Genomic DNA, 14,319 nt, shown 5'->3' with positions numbered 1-14,319 from the left:
CCTGGCAACGGTGAGGCATTACAGGTGCCCAGTGTAAACCAATGCATTTGGCAGCATATGGGGACGAACATCAGGAACCAGGACCTCAAGATCCAGAGAACCTTAAAGGGATTGACGGAAGGCATCATAGCATACACCCGCACCCTGGACTAAACGTAGGTAACCAAAGACCATCAAGACGCACTAGCTCTGTTTAGTAATATGCAATATGACCTGAACTACATGTGGAAGGCTGCCATTCAGCCAGCACTGGGACCCCAAAAATGCTACCATTTGCAAACAAAGAACCGTGTGTGGACAAAGCCAAGACACTGGGGCTCATCAAGGCCAGCGCAAGGGCCTATTTTGGAGCATGATACCAGCCACAGGCAAGGCCATAAAAAATGTGGCTCATACCAGTGGCAGTGCCAGAAATCAATATAACCCGCAGGATCCTTTTTTAGGGTATGGCCAGGGCAGCCACCCTGGAAGATGCGGAAGCCTAAACCTCCCACACAACCCCGAACAAGAGATATCAAACCAGAACCTCCTTTTCAAAAAACCAAGGAAATAACACAACCACCGGTAACCATGGAGGTAGGTGGGTGGGGTTTCTTCTGTTAAAATAGGGACCTACGATGGTAGGGGAGGTTGCAACACTACAGTTATGTATGGTATATAATCACTACAGATTCATATAATCTCAGCAGTATTCAGGGTTATCTGATAGGATTTACTCATCCCAATAACCACAGTACAACATACACCAGAAGGGCATTTTGTCCTTACATAAACCAAACAATCTAAAACCCACATGGTGCTACAAAAATTGTACACAAAAGGTGTGATTGAGCATACTTTTCATGGAACATTAGAATTTGTATCAAACATATTTATTAAAAATAAAATAGAGTGGGGTTGCAGGATTATCATTGATTTTCAACCCTAAACACATTTGTTCTAGATATTCATTTTAAGATGGATACTCTTATTATTGATAAAGACTTGGTGTCAGCTGCGGTTTTCTATATGGCAGGCATTGACTCAAAAGAGGAACTTTGGCAATATAGAGCTTACAAAAGGGGCAATCATCAGCCCCAATATTATTTACTAAAATTCTAAAACCAGCTTGGCATTGTTATGTAAACAAAGCCATAGGGTGATGTATTTCCCCCGTTCGGCCCCATCAATGGGGTACTAGGGAAAATTCAACTACACTCGGCATCTGGAATTCTCAGAGTACCCGACTGGCCTACTAAATCATGGTATTCGGTCATACAGGGGATGGTGTTAGAACCATGTTCCCTAATGAACATAGCCAAAAATTATTAATTTATCCAGTGACTGGAGGCAGTCATCCATGCCATAAGACTATGGATTTATTGATTTGTAGAGTCTAAAAGACCCACTACATGGCATTGGGCTGTCAGACAGGACGATGAATCTCATCTCATCTGCACTAAGACTGTCAACACGGAAGCAGTACCTTGGACACATCAAGAAATGGGGCATATACTGCTTGGACAACAACCTCGACCAAAAGGCCAAGAACATTCTGGCCGTATTGGAATTTTAACAAGCCTCCATTATGATAATCGATGGAGCTACAGTGCCATCAATAGTGCCACAAGTGCACTCTCCAATTACCTATCACAAGGAACGGAGCGGCACGCGGTGGGAACGCACCCCTGGTAAGAAAACCAGGTACTCCGAAATCTGGGACGTGGGTGTCGTTTCTCAACATGCTGAGGAGCTTGTAGCTCATAACAGCGTTGTCACTTCAGTAACAGACCAGGAAGATGGTTATGCTCATGGTGTTATTTACCGCACAACAAGTCCAGCCATTAAGCAAACTGAGCCTGGACTCCCTGATCATCTCACCGAGAAACTGGTGTTGTCATACAGGATTTAATAAAAGAAAACAGATCGGGTTCCTCGGGTCAAGTGTTTGAATTTATGGTATACCCATATGGCAAACGACTGTGTATAGCAAGACACATCTAATAATACATAGAATATACTAAGAACATTCAAGGTCAGAGAATGGAGTTGTTTATCTTTTACAAGAAACCGCATGAAAGGGTCACGACTCAAACTATATCAAGGTGGCTCAAATAGGTCCTAAAGATGGCAGGAATAGACACTAATGTTTTTAACTCTCATTCCACCAGGGCTGCAGCAACATCCGCAGCAAAAATTGTACAGGTACCCACAGACCAAATCCTCAGAATGGCAGGATGGTCATCCAAAAGGGTTTTCCACAGGTTTTATAATAAACCAGTTATTTTTTGGAGCCATCATTGTATTAAGAAAACATTTTATGTTCAACAAAATAATTTGCCCGAAAGGTTACAGGGCTATGATTCTCAAATTTTAAAAAAAATGTTATATATTTTTTCGTTATACCACACAACTCTTTGTATAATTGTGTTTTAAAATTACTAATGATGCTCTCTCCCAATACCCAAGGCAGTTTGTGAAGCATGGACTCGTTCCACGGCATGAGGTCACAGAGCTTTGAAATCTTCACGAAGTCACTCACGTGACTCCGAAGTAAAATAGTAAGATTAAACGAGAACTTACCAGTTTGAAGTTTGATCTGTATTTTATGAGGAGTTACGATGAGGGATTACGTGCCCTCCGCTCCCACCCTCTTATGATCATATAAAAAACTGGTATCTCTTTGATAATCTTACTATGTTAGATCATTATAGGTTCCTGTGACCTCACACCGCTGCTTTGAAGAATGACACGCATGCGTGGAAGCGGGGTTCTTCACGTAATCCCTCATCGTAACTCCTCATAAAATACAGATCAAACTTCAAACTGGTAAGTTCTCGTTTAATCTTACTATTTTGTTGGGCGATCCTATAGTTTTGGTGCACGGCCGGTTGATCGTGGTGGTGTCGCCGGTGGCAGTGTCAAAGCTGTTTCTGTGCCTGCAAGTGGCAGCACGTTGATACAGGGGGAGTTCCAAGCTGATAAGGTTGATGGAAATTTGAGGACTAAGGAAGGTCCTGTGTGCTACTATTGTAGAGGGAAAAGGCACATGTTAAAGTCGTGTCCCGTTCTGAAAAAGGATGCAAAGCCTGTGGCGTTGGTGGGTACACAGAAGACACCTGTGGTTCCTGAGGTGCCTGAGTCTGATGAGTGTAGGAATTATTCTGCGTTCATCATGAATGGTTTTGTTTCTCTAGAGGATGGGGGTGATAGAGTTCCAGTATCCATCTTGCGTGATACTGGTGCTACTCAGTCCTTTATATTGGATAGTGTACTGCCGTTTTCTGGGGAATCATCGGTTGGGTCAAGTGTCCCAGTGGTAGGATTCGGGATGGATGACATGGTAGTGCCTTTGCATACCGTGAGTCTCGAGTCCGAGTTGGTTTCAGGCCGGGTAACTGTTGGGTTACGGCCGTGTTTTCCCGTTGAGGGAGTTTCTGTGATTTTGGGGAATGACTTGGCAGGAGGTAGAGTTTTAGTTACTCCCGAGGTGACGGCTGTTCCGATGGTGAAGTCCTGATAGATTGGCTATGCAGCATCCGAGGGTCTTCGCAGCTTGTGCTGTCATGAGGGCTATGGCTAAGAGCCAGGCGAAGTTTGAGGATGTAGTGGACCTGAGTGAGAGCATTTTTGGGGATCAGGATGATAGATCCTGTGTTGTGAAGGGTGTTTCTACATCTCAAGTTGGGGTAGTGTCTGGAAATGTGCCGGTGTCGCTGTCATGTGACCGGCTGGTTGAGGAGCAACAGAGTGATCCAGGTTTATATGATCTGTTCGATTGTGAGGTTCCTGAGGGGGATGTGGATTCCACAGCGGTATTATCTAAGGGATGGTTTACTGATGCGAAAGTGGTCTCCCTTGGATATATCTGGGCATGATGATTGGAGCGTGGTTGATCAGATTGTAATACCTTGTCGGTATAGGGACGAGATACTCTGTTTGGCTCATGATGGTCCTCTGGGTGGACATTTGGGGCTCAATAAGATGTATGACCGTATCTTACGGAATTGTTTTTGGCCAAGGTTGAAAAAGGACGTGAAACGGCAGTGCAGGTGTTGTCACATTTGTCAGGTGGCAGGATGCCGAACCAATCGATTGTTCCTGCGCCTTTATATCCAATCCCTGTGGTCGGTGAGCCATTTGAGCGGATACTAGTTGATTGTGTGGGTCCTCTACCTCGGACAAGGGTGGGCAACAAGTTTTTATTGACAATTATGTGTGCGCCCACCCGCTTTCCGGAGGTGGTCCCTTTGCGTAGAATTACTGCCGCTACCATTGTGAAGTCTCTCACTAAGTTTTTTTCGTTGTTCGGTTTGCCCAAGGTTGTGCAGAGTGACCAAGGTTCCAACTTCATGTCGAAGGTTTTTGGTCAGGTGATGAAGTTGTTAGATATTAAGCATTGTTACTCCAGTGCGAATCATCCTGAGAGCCAGGGAGCTCTCGAGAGGTTTCACCAGACTTTGAAATCTATGTTGAGGACTTACTGCCTGGAGTTTGAAAAAGACTGGGATGAGGGGGTTCATCTAGTTATGTTTGCGGTGCGTGAGGTCGTGCAGGAGTCATTAGGGTTCAGTCCTGCTGACCTGGTGTTCGCGCATGCTGTAGGTGGTCCGTTGAGGGTCCTGAAGGAGAAATGGTTGCAGGAGGATACAAACTGTAGTATTTTAGACCACGTCTGTACTTTTCGGTCTAGACTGAGGAGGGCATGCGAACTGGCAATGGGTAATCTTGCTTCTGCTCAGTCTAGGACTGGTTCGACAGGAAGGCTTCTAGTAGGAATTTTTCTCCAGGTGACAAGGTCCTGGTGTTGTTGCCTATTCCTGGTTCCAGTCTGCAGGCTCGGTATAGCGGTCCCTATCAGGTGGTTAAGAAGGTTGGTGAGAGGGATTACGTTATTGGTACCCCTGATCGGAGGCGCAAGACTCAGCTCTGTCATGTCAACATGATGAAGCAGTATCATGAGCAGGAGCCTGTGGAGGTTGATGGGGAGGAGCTGGGTCCTTCGGTTTCATCTAAACCCGTTTTGGCTCCAGTGGTGCTGCCCCCTGACACGGGTGGTGATGTGGGTGAGGCACGGTTGTCTGTGGCAGTGACGCAGGGAAAGCTGTGTAATTCTGAGGCTTTGGAGTCGCTTCCCTTGCGGTTGTCTCATTTGACTGGAAGTCAGCGGGGTGACCTGCTTGCTTTGGTTGAGTCATATGGGTCACTGTTCTCGGATGTGCCTTCTCAGATGTCTGTGCTGCAGCATGACATTGACGTGGCCGGTGCTGCGCCAATTAAACAGCATCCGTATCGGGTCAACCCCGACAAGTGCCAGAGTATGAAGAATAAGAACCGGCGGTTAATGAGCTGGAGTTTGCAGCTGCAAGACGACAACCTGGAGGTCAGGCATATCCGTGGCAAGGATAATGTCTTGGCTGACGCCTTGTCGCGCCAGTAGTGTTTTAGCTCCTGAATAGTTTCTGGGATTTGGTGGTGTTTTTTCTCTCTTCTTCCGAAACTTATTCAGTATCTTTGGGTGGGGGTGTTAGGCGCTCCCCCCTCTGGTGAATGCTATGTACTTACCTTTCTCCGTTTCTCTCCCGAGTACAGGCCTCGTGGCTGTGAATCAAGGGGTTAAAAAGCTCCTGTACCCGATTGGCCAAGCTGCGTCAGGTGACGGGCGACTCACCTGAAGCTTAAATACCAGAGTTCCCAGGATGCTCTCTCTTCTTCGTAGACCCTGACCTGTGAGCAGTCTGCTGGTGTGAACTGCAGAAGGCCTGGCCACATGGCATAGAACTTTGCGTACTTTCACCATTCCTTGTTAACAAATATTGAATTGGGACGGATAAGGGCTGACCTTAGTGTTTTCGTGTATTTTGTTTCAGGGTTGTATCTGTTTAGGCAGGTTTTAGAGTCTCTGGTTCGACGGTCCATTACGTGGCTGGCTGGAGCACTGTTTAATTGTTTGTCAGTTCATCCATATCCCTGACTGGGTTGTTTAAAATCAGGTTTGGTTTTTGTGTTCCATTAAATAATTAAAAGATTTTTGAACTTGAACCTGGTTTTTGAATTATGTTACGCGGCTCTGAAGTACCTGCATTCGGGAGTCGTAACAACAGTCAGCACCCATATTCAGGATCAATTCCAGGTCTCTGGCACTTTTAGGCAGCAACGTTATGATCAATGTACTGCCCCATAGCCTTGAACTTAATTAAAACATACAGTAGCTGTAAAGGAGAACATAGCTTCACTTGGAGATTTAAAACTGAAAATGGATATTTTCATTTTTTTAGTAACCAAAGTTATCAACGTATAATGCTTTGTCTGTTGGAAAACAATATATAGTGGTACAGCTGGTAGACGCTGCCTCACACGCCAGAGATCTGTGTTCGGGATCCTGTCCTCGGGAACTGTCTGCGTTGAATTTACACATTCTCTCTGCAAGCGTGTGGGTTTCCTCCCACATCCCAAAGATGCATTGGCTTTGTAGGTTAACTTGTCTCTGTAAAATTGCCCCTAATGTGTAGTGAGTGGGTGAGGAAAGTGGGATAACAAACCCTGTGTGAATGGATGGACAAAAATGCTGGAGAAACTCAGCGGTTGAGGCAGCATCTATGGAGCGAAGGAAATGTGCGACGTTATGCGACTTCGTCCGAGCACATTATCACACGAGTCATGCAAGCCGTCTTAAATGACCACCTAAACTTTCATTTGGCAACCTAAAAAGCCGCCAAGGTTGCCCGGCTGACAACAGAGGAAAAAAAGCATGAGCCCTTCAAGGTGTATAATATTTTTTACATTGTCATAGCATATGTAAGAAGGCCTGTCACACCACACTGTAGTCTCTAAACAACCCTTCAGTAATTTTCCTTGCCCTCCATTTCAGAATAATATTGTTTTAAGCTGATAACTCGACACTAGCACTGGCAATAAATAATAAATGTGCAGCTTTCCAGCTCCTTATCTCATTGGTCACGCTCTGCTGCAAATAGGCGTCAATCTGGTGGACTCTTCCATCTTCCTCTAGTCGTGGGGGTGGGGGGTTGGGAGGGGCCTCACAAGTGGAACAGCCTAGGGTCTCTTTTCATTTAAATCCGGCACTGATTAAGGCCAATATGCCATTCACTTTCTTCACTGCCTGCTGTACCTGCATGTTTACTGATGAACCCCCCAGATCCCATTGTAGTTCCCCTTTTCCCAACTTGACACCATTTAGATAATAATCTACCTTCCTGTTTTTGCTACCAAAGTGGATAATTTCACATTTATCCACATTAAACTGCATATGCCATGCATCTGTCCACTCACCCAACCTGTTCAAGTCACCCCACATTCTCATAGCATCCTCTTCACAATTAACACTGCCACCCAGCTTGTGTCATCTGCAAATTTGCTAATGTTATTGTAATCCCTTCATCTAAATCATTACTATATATTGTAAATAGCTGCGGGCCCAGCACCGAGCCTTACGGTACCCCACTAGTCACTGCCTTCCATTCTGAAAGGGACCCGTGCCAACCAATTTTCTATACATGTCAGCACTCTACCCCCAATACCATGTGCCCTAATTTTGCCCACTGATCTTCTAGGTGAGACTTTATCAAATGCATTCTGAAAGTCCAGGTACACCACATCCACTGGCTCTCCATTGACTAATCCCCAATAGATTAGTCAAGCATGTTTTCCTCTTCGTAAATCCATGCCGACTCGGACCGATCCTGTTACTGCTATCCAAATATGCCGCTATTTCATCTTTTATAATTGACTCCAGCATCTTCCCCACCACCGATGTCAGGCTTACTGGTCTATAATTCCCTGTTTTCTCTCTCCTGCCTTTCTTAAAAAGTGGGATAACATTAGCTACCCTCCAATGCACAGGAACTGGTCCTGAATCTATAGAACATTGGAAAATGATCACCAATGCGTCCACAATTTCTAGAGCCACTTCCTTAAGTACCCTGGGATGCAGACCATCAGGCCCTGGGGATTTATCAGCCTTCAGTCCCATCACCCAACACCATTTCCTGCCGAATGTGGATTTCCTTCAGTTCCTCCGTCACCCCAGATCCTCTGGCCACTAGTACATCAGGAAGATTGTTTGTGTCCCCCTTAGTGAATTTGCATTTGTCCTAGGAAAATAGTGGGACTTTTCACTTATTTGCTAAATGAACCAGTTATTTGTCATGCAGGAAGAAATTGGAAGATATTAGCTATTGATTTTTTTCTGGAGTGTAGGAGGCTGAGGGGAGACCTGGTAGAAGTATATAAAATTAGGAAAGATCTGGATAAACAGAATCTCTTTGCTAGGGTGGAAATGACAATGTCTGGAGGGCCTAACTTTAGGGAGGGGCAAAATTTAACGAAGAGGCGTGGGACAAGTTTTTGCAGAGTGGTGGGTGTGTGGAACGCACTGCTAGAAGTGATGGTGGAGGCAGATACTAGTGGCATTTAAGAGGATTTTAGATAAGCACATGGATATGCTTGGACATGGACCATGTGCAGGCGGAGAAGATTAGTTTAACCCGACACCATGTTCGGTAAGGACATTGTGGGCTGAAGGGCCTGTTCCTATGATTTGTATTCTGTTCTCTAAATCATGATTTGAGCAAAACATAATCCCATAAAATGTAACAAAAAGTAAATGGTGAGAACATCTTTACAATCCTGTACACATGTTGGAGGTCAAATACAACCTGGGTGACTGCTTTTTAGGATACCTTGGACCAGTTAAGCATGATAGTGAATTCCTGCTTACATTTTATTTTGTTTCTATATCTCCAATCAATTCTGATTCTCCTATATTCACCCTTCTACAATTTTCTTGTGAAGGGCAACGCAAGAATGATGAATGGTACCTAATCTTTGGACTGGATATGTCACTGCTTTCCAATTCAGCTATGCTAGATCACACTATTGGCAAGCTGGCAGTTCTGCAAGCTGCCTGGTAATTTCAGTTTGTGTAAGCATATTCTGAACTTTGAATATGCTGGGTCAGCTGCTGGTTCACCACATCTCTCACTTTGCCATGTGGTTACCAGTAAATCTGGGGGATTTCATAACATACCAAGCTGAGGGACCAGATACACTTTGTTTCTGACTTCCAGCTTTGCATCACCTGCAGCTGAGGATCAAGCAAGGTCCCATGAATGGCATCAACGAACTTCTGTAATAGAAGCCGAGTAGTTTGTGTTTTTTGAAATGTTTAAATTAATACCACTATTTTAGGTAATTTCCATAACGTACATTTAATTGGATTAATATAAATAATATAAATAACAGTAAGAATCATTTAAAATTACATTAAACACGTAAATTACTTAAAATATTAATATTTAAGTGAAGGTAGACAAAATTGCTGGAGAAACACAGCGGGTGAGGCAGCATCTATGGTAGAGAAGGAATGGGCGTCGTTTCGGGTCGAGACCCTTCTTCAGACTGTTCAGTATTCAACAGCATCTGCAGTTCTTTCTTAAACATTTCTTCTACTCCACTGCAAAATCTCCTCAAGGTATGTCTACTTCGAAGAAGTTCTCCTCCTCTCCATAGATGTTGCCTCACCCGCTGAGATTCTCCAGCATTTTTGTCTACCTTCGACTTTTCCAGCATCTGCAGTTCTTTCATAAATATTTAAGCGATTTGATTTTATTGTTGTAATTATGTTTCTTTTTAATTATTCCTAAATGTCTCCCATCGTTGGAGACATTTAGAAACAATGCAAAAGACCACTGACTGCAGAGGTTCATAATTGGCTGTGGGGTCGGAAGAAGGCATTGACCCGAAACATCACCCATTCCTTCTCTCTAAAGCTGCCTGTCCCACTGAGTTATTCCAGCTTTTTGTGTCTATCGTCCTAATTTGTCACCCGTGGACATCTCTATTTATGGGCAGCAACATTGTGAGGATGTCAGTAGCTGTGCAGCTGGTAAAGGCAAGAGGGATCGGAGAGGCTAAAGCAGGGGAAGCTTCGGCTGGGTCCAATGTGATCTGGCTTACTGAATTCAACAATCTCAGGTGTTAACATTTTCTCATTTGATTTAGATTTACAGCTCCACAGTACTTTCCTTTGATAATTTCAGATAATGATCATGCTGTTTTCATAAAAAATTATACATTAACATATTGTTAGCTTTGTAGCGGGAACTTGCAGGAGTCGAGCCAAAAGCTAAGCGGACAGGAGTTGTGTGCACGAGACATGTTTATTCTCTCCAATAAAGCTCCCTACTCCTCAAGGTCACGGGTATTTTGGTTCGAAAGAATCTCCAGGAGCCCGCGACGGGGCGGTTGAGCCACCTGGACTGGCTCGCTCAGGTCCAAGTGTGCCCGTTTCAAACGAGTCACGGACACAGTTTCACTCCGGCATCCCATGTCCAAATCAAATGTAGTAGGCCCGTCATACAGGCGCTGCAAGGGCAACCTGTGGGAGTCATGGCGAAGAAAGACGGGCAGCCCATCAGCTGCAGAGGCACATGGAAAGGGGCCACTCCATGATGCGACGTTGGGACGGGAGACAGGGCGCGGACCCTCTCCCGCAAGCGGATCTGCTCCTATGACGGCGGTTCCCGAGACCCATCAGCAGCAGGGACAAATTCCCTGGGGACGGAGAGCGGAGCACCATACACCAACTCCGTGGAGGACGATGATAGATCCTCCTTGGGGGCCGATCGAATGTCCAACAGGACCCATGGCAACTCGTCCATCCACCCAGGGCCCGTTAGACGAGCCTTCAGGGCAGCCTTCAGACAGGGGGCCATGGCAGACCATAGTTCAGACGTGAACTGGGCGCCCCGGTCGGACGTGATGTAAAGTGTAATCCCAAAGCAGGCAATCCAAGTTTCAACGAGGGCATGAGTGCACGACTGGGTTGAAGTGTCCATGAGGACGGCATCCGGGTAAAATGGTCGACCACCGTAAGCAGGTGCAAATCACGCCGGGACACAGGCAGTGGCCCCACGATGTCCACGTGTACATGATCGAACCGCCGGCGTGGCACTGCGAAGTCTTGAACTAGCGCCCAGACGTCTTGATGCACCTTCGATGTCTGGCACGGGATGCACGCCCGGGCCCAGTGAACGAACAGTAATCTATTCATGAGGCCGGGTTAAGCACAGCTGCGATTGCCGGAAGGGACAAGGTATCCGCCACAAGGTTGCATTTCCCCGCGAAGTGTCGGATGCCCATTGTATACTCTGAAATAGCCGCCAGCTGGCGCTGCTGGTCCGTGAAGGTTACGAACGTACGGTCCGTGAGGAAGTACCGTAAGTGCCGCACTGCGAGGTGTAAGGCGAGCAGCTCCTGGTCGAAAGCGCTAAGGTGACGTCTAAAGAAGGTGAGAGGCCGTCAACGGCCGATAACCGACTGTTCCAAACCACCGCCGACCGCAGAGTCCGAGGCATCCGCTAAGGGCTGTGGGGCGTCGGCAGACAGATGCACGGGCATCGTCGCCCGAGCCAAGGCCTCCTTTGCCCCTTCAAATGCCGCCATAGCAACTGTGTCCCACTATCTCCCATTGCTTGCCTGTCAGCAACTGGGAAAGTGGCCGCAAAAGTTTGGAAGCCGCCAGAATGAACTGGTGGTAAAATGTGACCATCCCTACGAATTCCCGGCGGCCACGTACAGGAGCAGGCCACGGGAACTGGCGGATTGCCTCAACTCTGTCCAGCGCAGTAGAGCGCAAGGAAATCTTCTTGAAATTTGACGCGTGGACAAGATGTTGGCCCCTCACGTCCACGAGGAGTGACTGTGTCCGCAAGAAATCTGCGCCCAGCAGTGGCTGGGCCACATCCGCAATGCTGAATGGCCAGGTGGAATGGCATGCACCTAATATGATGGGAACCATGCGGATGCAATATGTGCAGATTAAACTGCCATTTGCAGCAGTTAACGGGGGGCCCCTCTTACCAGCACAAATGTCCAGTCCAGATGGAACCTGAGCCCCTGAGCACCAGTCCCAGACGTACAGGCAGTGGATCCTGCCAGCCACCGCGGTGACTATCGGCAGTCTGCAATGGCGTTTCCTGGAAACGAACACGGCTGGCGGCATTTGCGGGCCGCTGAACCCTATAATTGGTGGTAAAAACACCACATTCATTTACCTGGATCCTGCTCAACCATCTTCCTCTCCTATGCCACTTTTCTTGTCTGTGGCTCTCGTGGGCGTGGCCCTCTTGTGGGCGTGGTCTTGGGTCACTGGGCCTTCCAGGGCACTGAATCGATCCGGTCCAGCGATTCCGGTGATTCCATCGACTCCAGGGATTCCAGCATGCCCACTTGCTGCTGGTCAGATTGCCACAGCTCGTCAGCGTGTGCCGCTAACTGGATCGGATCGTCAAAGATCTCTCCCGAGAGCTGCCGGTGGATGTCACGCAGCAACTGCTGCAGGTAGGTAAATTCAATCAGTGGGCTGGGCAGATGGTCGCCCATGAGCATGTGCATCTCGCTCATTAGGACCGAGGGACTCTGGACGCCGAGCCCGCCCATGTTGAGGACCCGACAGGCGCGGAATACGGCTCAGCCCGTAGATCCGGAGCAGCAGCTCCTTGAGGCTTGTGTAATTACCCGCCACCGGCGGATTATCCAGGTAAGGATCTAATCAATTCACATTGTTAACTGCAACAGCTTTAAGCTCTTGAATTTCCTCCCTACAGATCTTCACTACACCTCCTTTTTCAGACATTCCTCTTTGACAAAGTTTTCAATAGCTAATCCTAATGCTTACACAGCAGGCTATTTGTAAATTTTGTGAGATAATGTCCCTGCATTGGGATACTTTAAAAGAGCTAAATATATGCAAATTGTTCCAAGTTTCATGAGTTCAAGTCCCATCAGTAAATTGTTAGTCATCAGTCATGCAAAAAAAATGTCAACTATTCATTAATGTATCTGCATTTGCAGTGGCTAAAAAGAATTGAAATCTGTGCAAACTACAGCTGCTCTTTAAAATAAAAACTTGAATTATAGCTGTACTTCAATGAATAATAATACCTGAAGAAGTGAACTGGACCAATTCGAATGTTGTATTATCACCTGAAAGAAAATGAAATATCATTAGCAAAGTTTTAAAAGTTGTGGAGATAAATATTTAAAATTAAAAAGCACAAGGATATTTATTTGTTTTCATAACTGCAGCTGCAAAGACCCTGCAGCTCCGCTCCGCTATAGGATTTTTGTTCTGCAGATCGCGAGGCCAGCGGCGCTCACGAGCTGAAAAGGTTTTCTCGCTGCCCATGCAGCTTGTGAAGCCACGCCCCTCCCATCGCCCACCCGCTCACTCAGCTTTCCAGAGAGTAAAGCCGTTCTGTCTCTCTCCGCTGTTAGCAGCTCACTCACTCGGCCGGCTCCCCCACCCCCCCACTTCCCCTCCCTCCCCGTCACAGGGGATGAGCTCCTCTCCGTGTCCGCGGCTTGACTGTCTGTAACGCTGGTGAAAGCGACGTTCGGCCGGTCCTCCACTGCTTTTGGAAGTTCTCAACAAAGAGCCTATATCTCACTATAGGATCTTTGGTCCTTGGATCGCTCCGGGCTCACTCAAGCCCCCGTGATCTCTCTCCCCCCTCCCTCCCCAAAACTCCACTACACACCCTTCCCTCCACCTCTCCCCTACACCCTCCCCTTGCCCCTATCCCCCCCCCCCCTCACTCCCCCTCCTCCCCTAAAACCCCCTTCACACCCTCCCCTCCACCACCCATCCCCAACCTCCTTCTCCCCCATCCTCCCAGTCCCCCATCTCATCTCTCTTCCCTGCTTCCCCCTCACTCACCCTCCCCTCCCTCTGTCTCTTGCCCCCTCTCACTGTCTCTCTCCCTGCCCTCACTGCCTACCCCCCCCCCCCCCCCCCCCCCCCTCGACGCGCCTGCGAGTTGGAGGCTGTGCGTCAGCGAAAGGGTGGTTATGGGGTAAAAGGAGCAAATTAATAATATTAATATAATCTCAAGGGGGATAGTTAGCATGTGTGCGGGGGGTAGTTAGTGTGTGTGAGGCCGCATGTTGCCGCGCCCCCCGCAACCGCGTGTTGGGGGAACAGACTCAACGGGTCTGCACTTGGTGTAGTATATACTTATAAAACTGATCTGATCTTTCGTTTGTTCGCTTGGGAATCACATCTTTTCCAAAACCCGACGCACTAATGGTAAAATTTTTACATATTCCAGTAGAGATTTACCTCGTGTCGAAAATTGCCTCATCTGAAAATTTGATTAATTATTTGTTCACCAATCTGAGATCTTTTTAAAATCCAATGTGCTGAAGCGAGCTGAATGACATCACAATGCCTCTGCTCCTCGCGGCAAGCAATTTTCAACGCGCTGACTGCTGGGCACTGCCTTCTCCCCCCTCCTCTCTCTCCCTCCTCCCTCTGCC

The 14,319-nt window shown here is 47.1% G+C and overlaps 1 protein-coding gene across 4 annotated transcripts in view; it reads right to left on the bottom strand.

Moving 5' to 3' along the window:
- LOC129695648 (spermatogenesis-associated protein 6-like) overlaps positions 1 to 14,319 on the bottom strand; it is an 83,698-nt gene that overhangs the window by 54,478 nt on the left and 14,901 nt on the right. For all 4 annotated transcript variants that reach the window (XM_055632795.1, XM_055632794.1, XM_055632796.1 and 1 more), the window contains exon 5: positions 12,946 to 12,987. In XM_055632795.1, the coding sequence (XP_055488770.1) occupies positions 12,946 to 12,987 (42 nt within the window). The remainder of the gene's footprint in view (positions 1 to 12,945; positions 12,988 to 14,319) is intronic.

Source organism: Leucoraja erinacea, chromosome 3 (assembly GCF_028641065.1).
Source record: "Leucoraja erinacea ecotype New England chromosome 3, Leri_hhj_1, whole genome shotgun sequence".
In the NCBI taxonomy this organism is placed as follows: Eukaryota; Metazoa; Chordata; class Chondrichthyes; order Rajiformes; family Rajidae; genus Leucoraja; species Leucoraja erinaceus.
The sequence above is the reverse complement of the archived record's forward strand: the minus strand, read 5'-3'. Positions and strand labels throughout refer to the sequence as shown.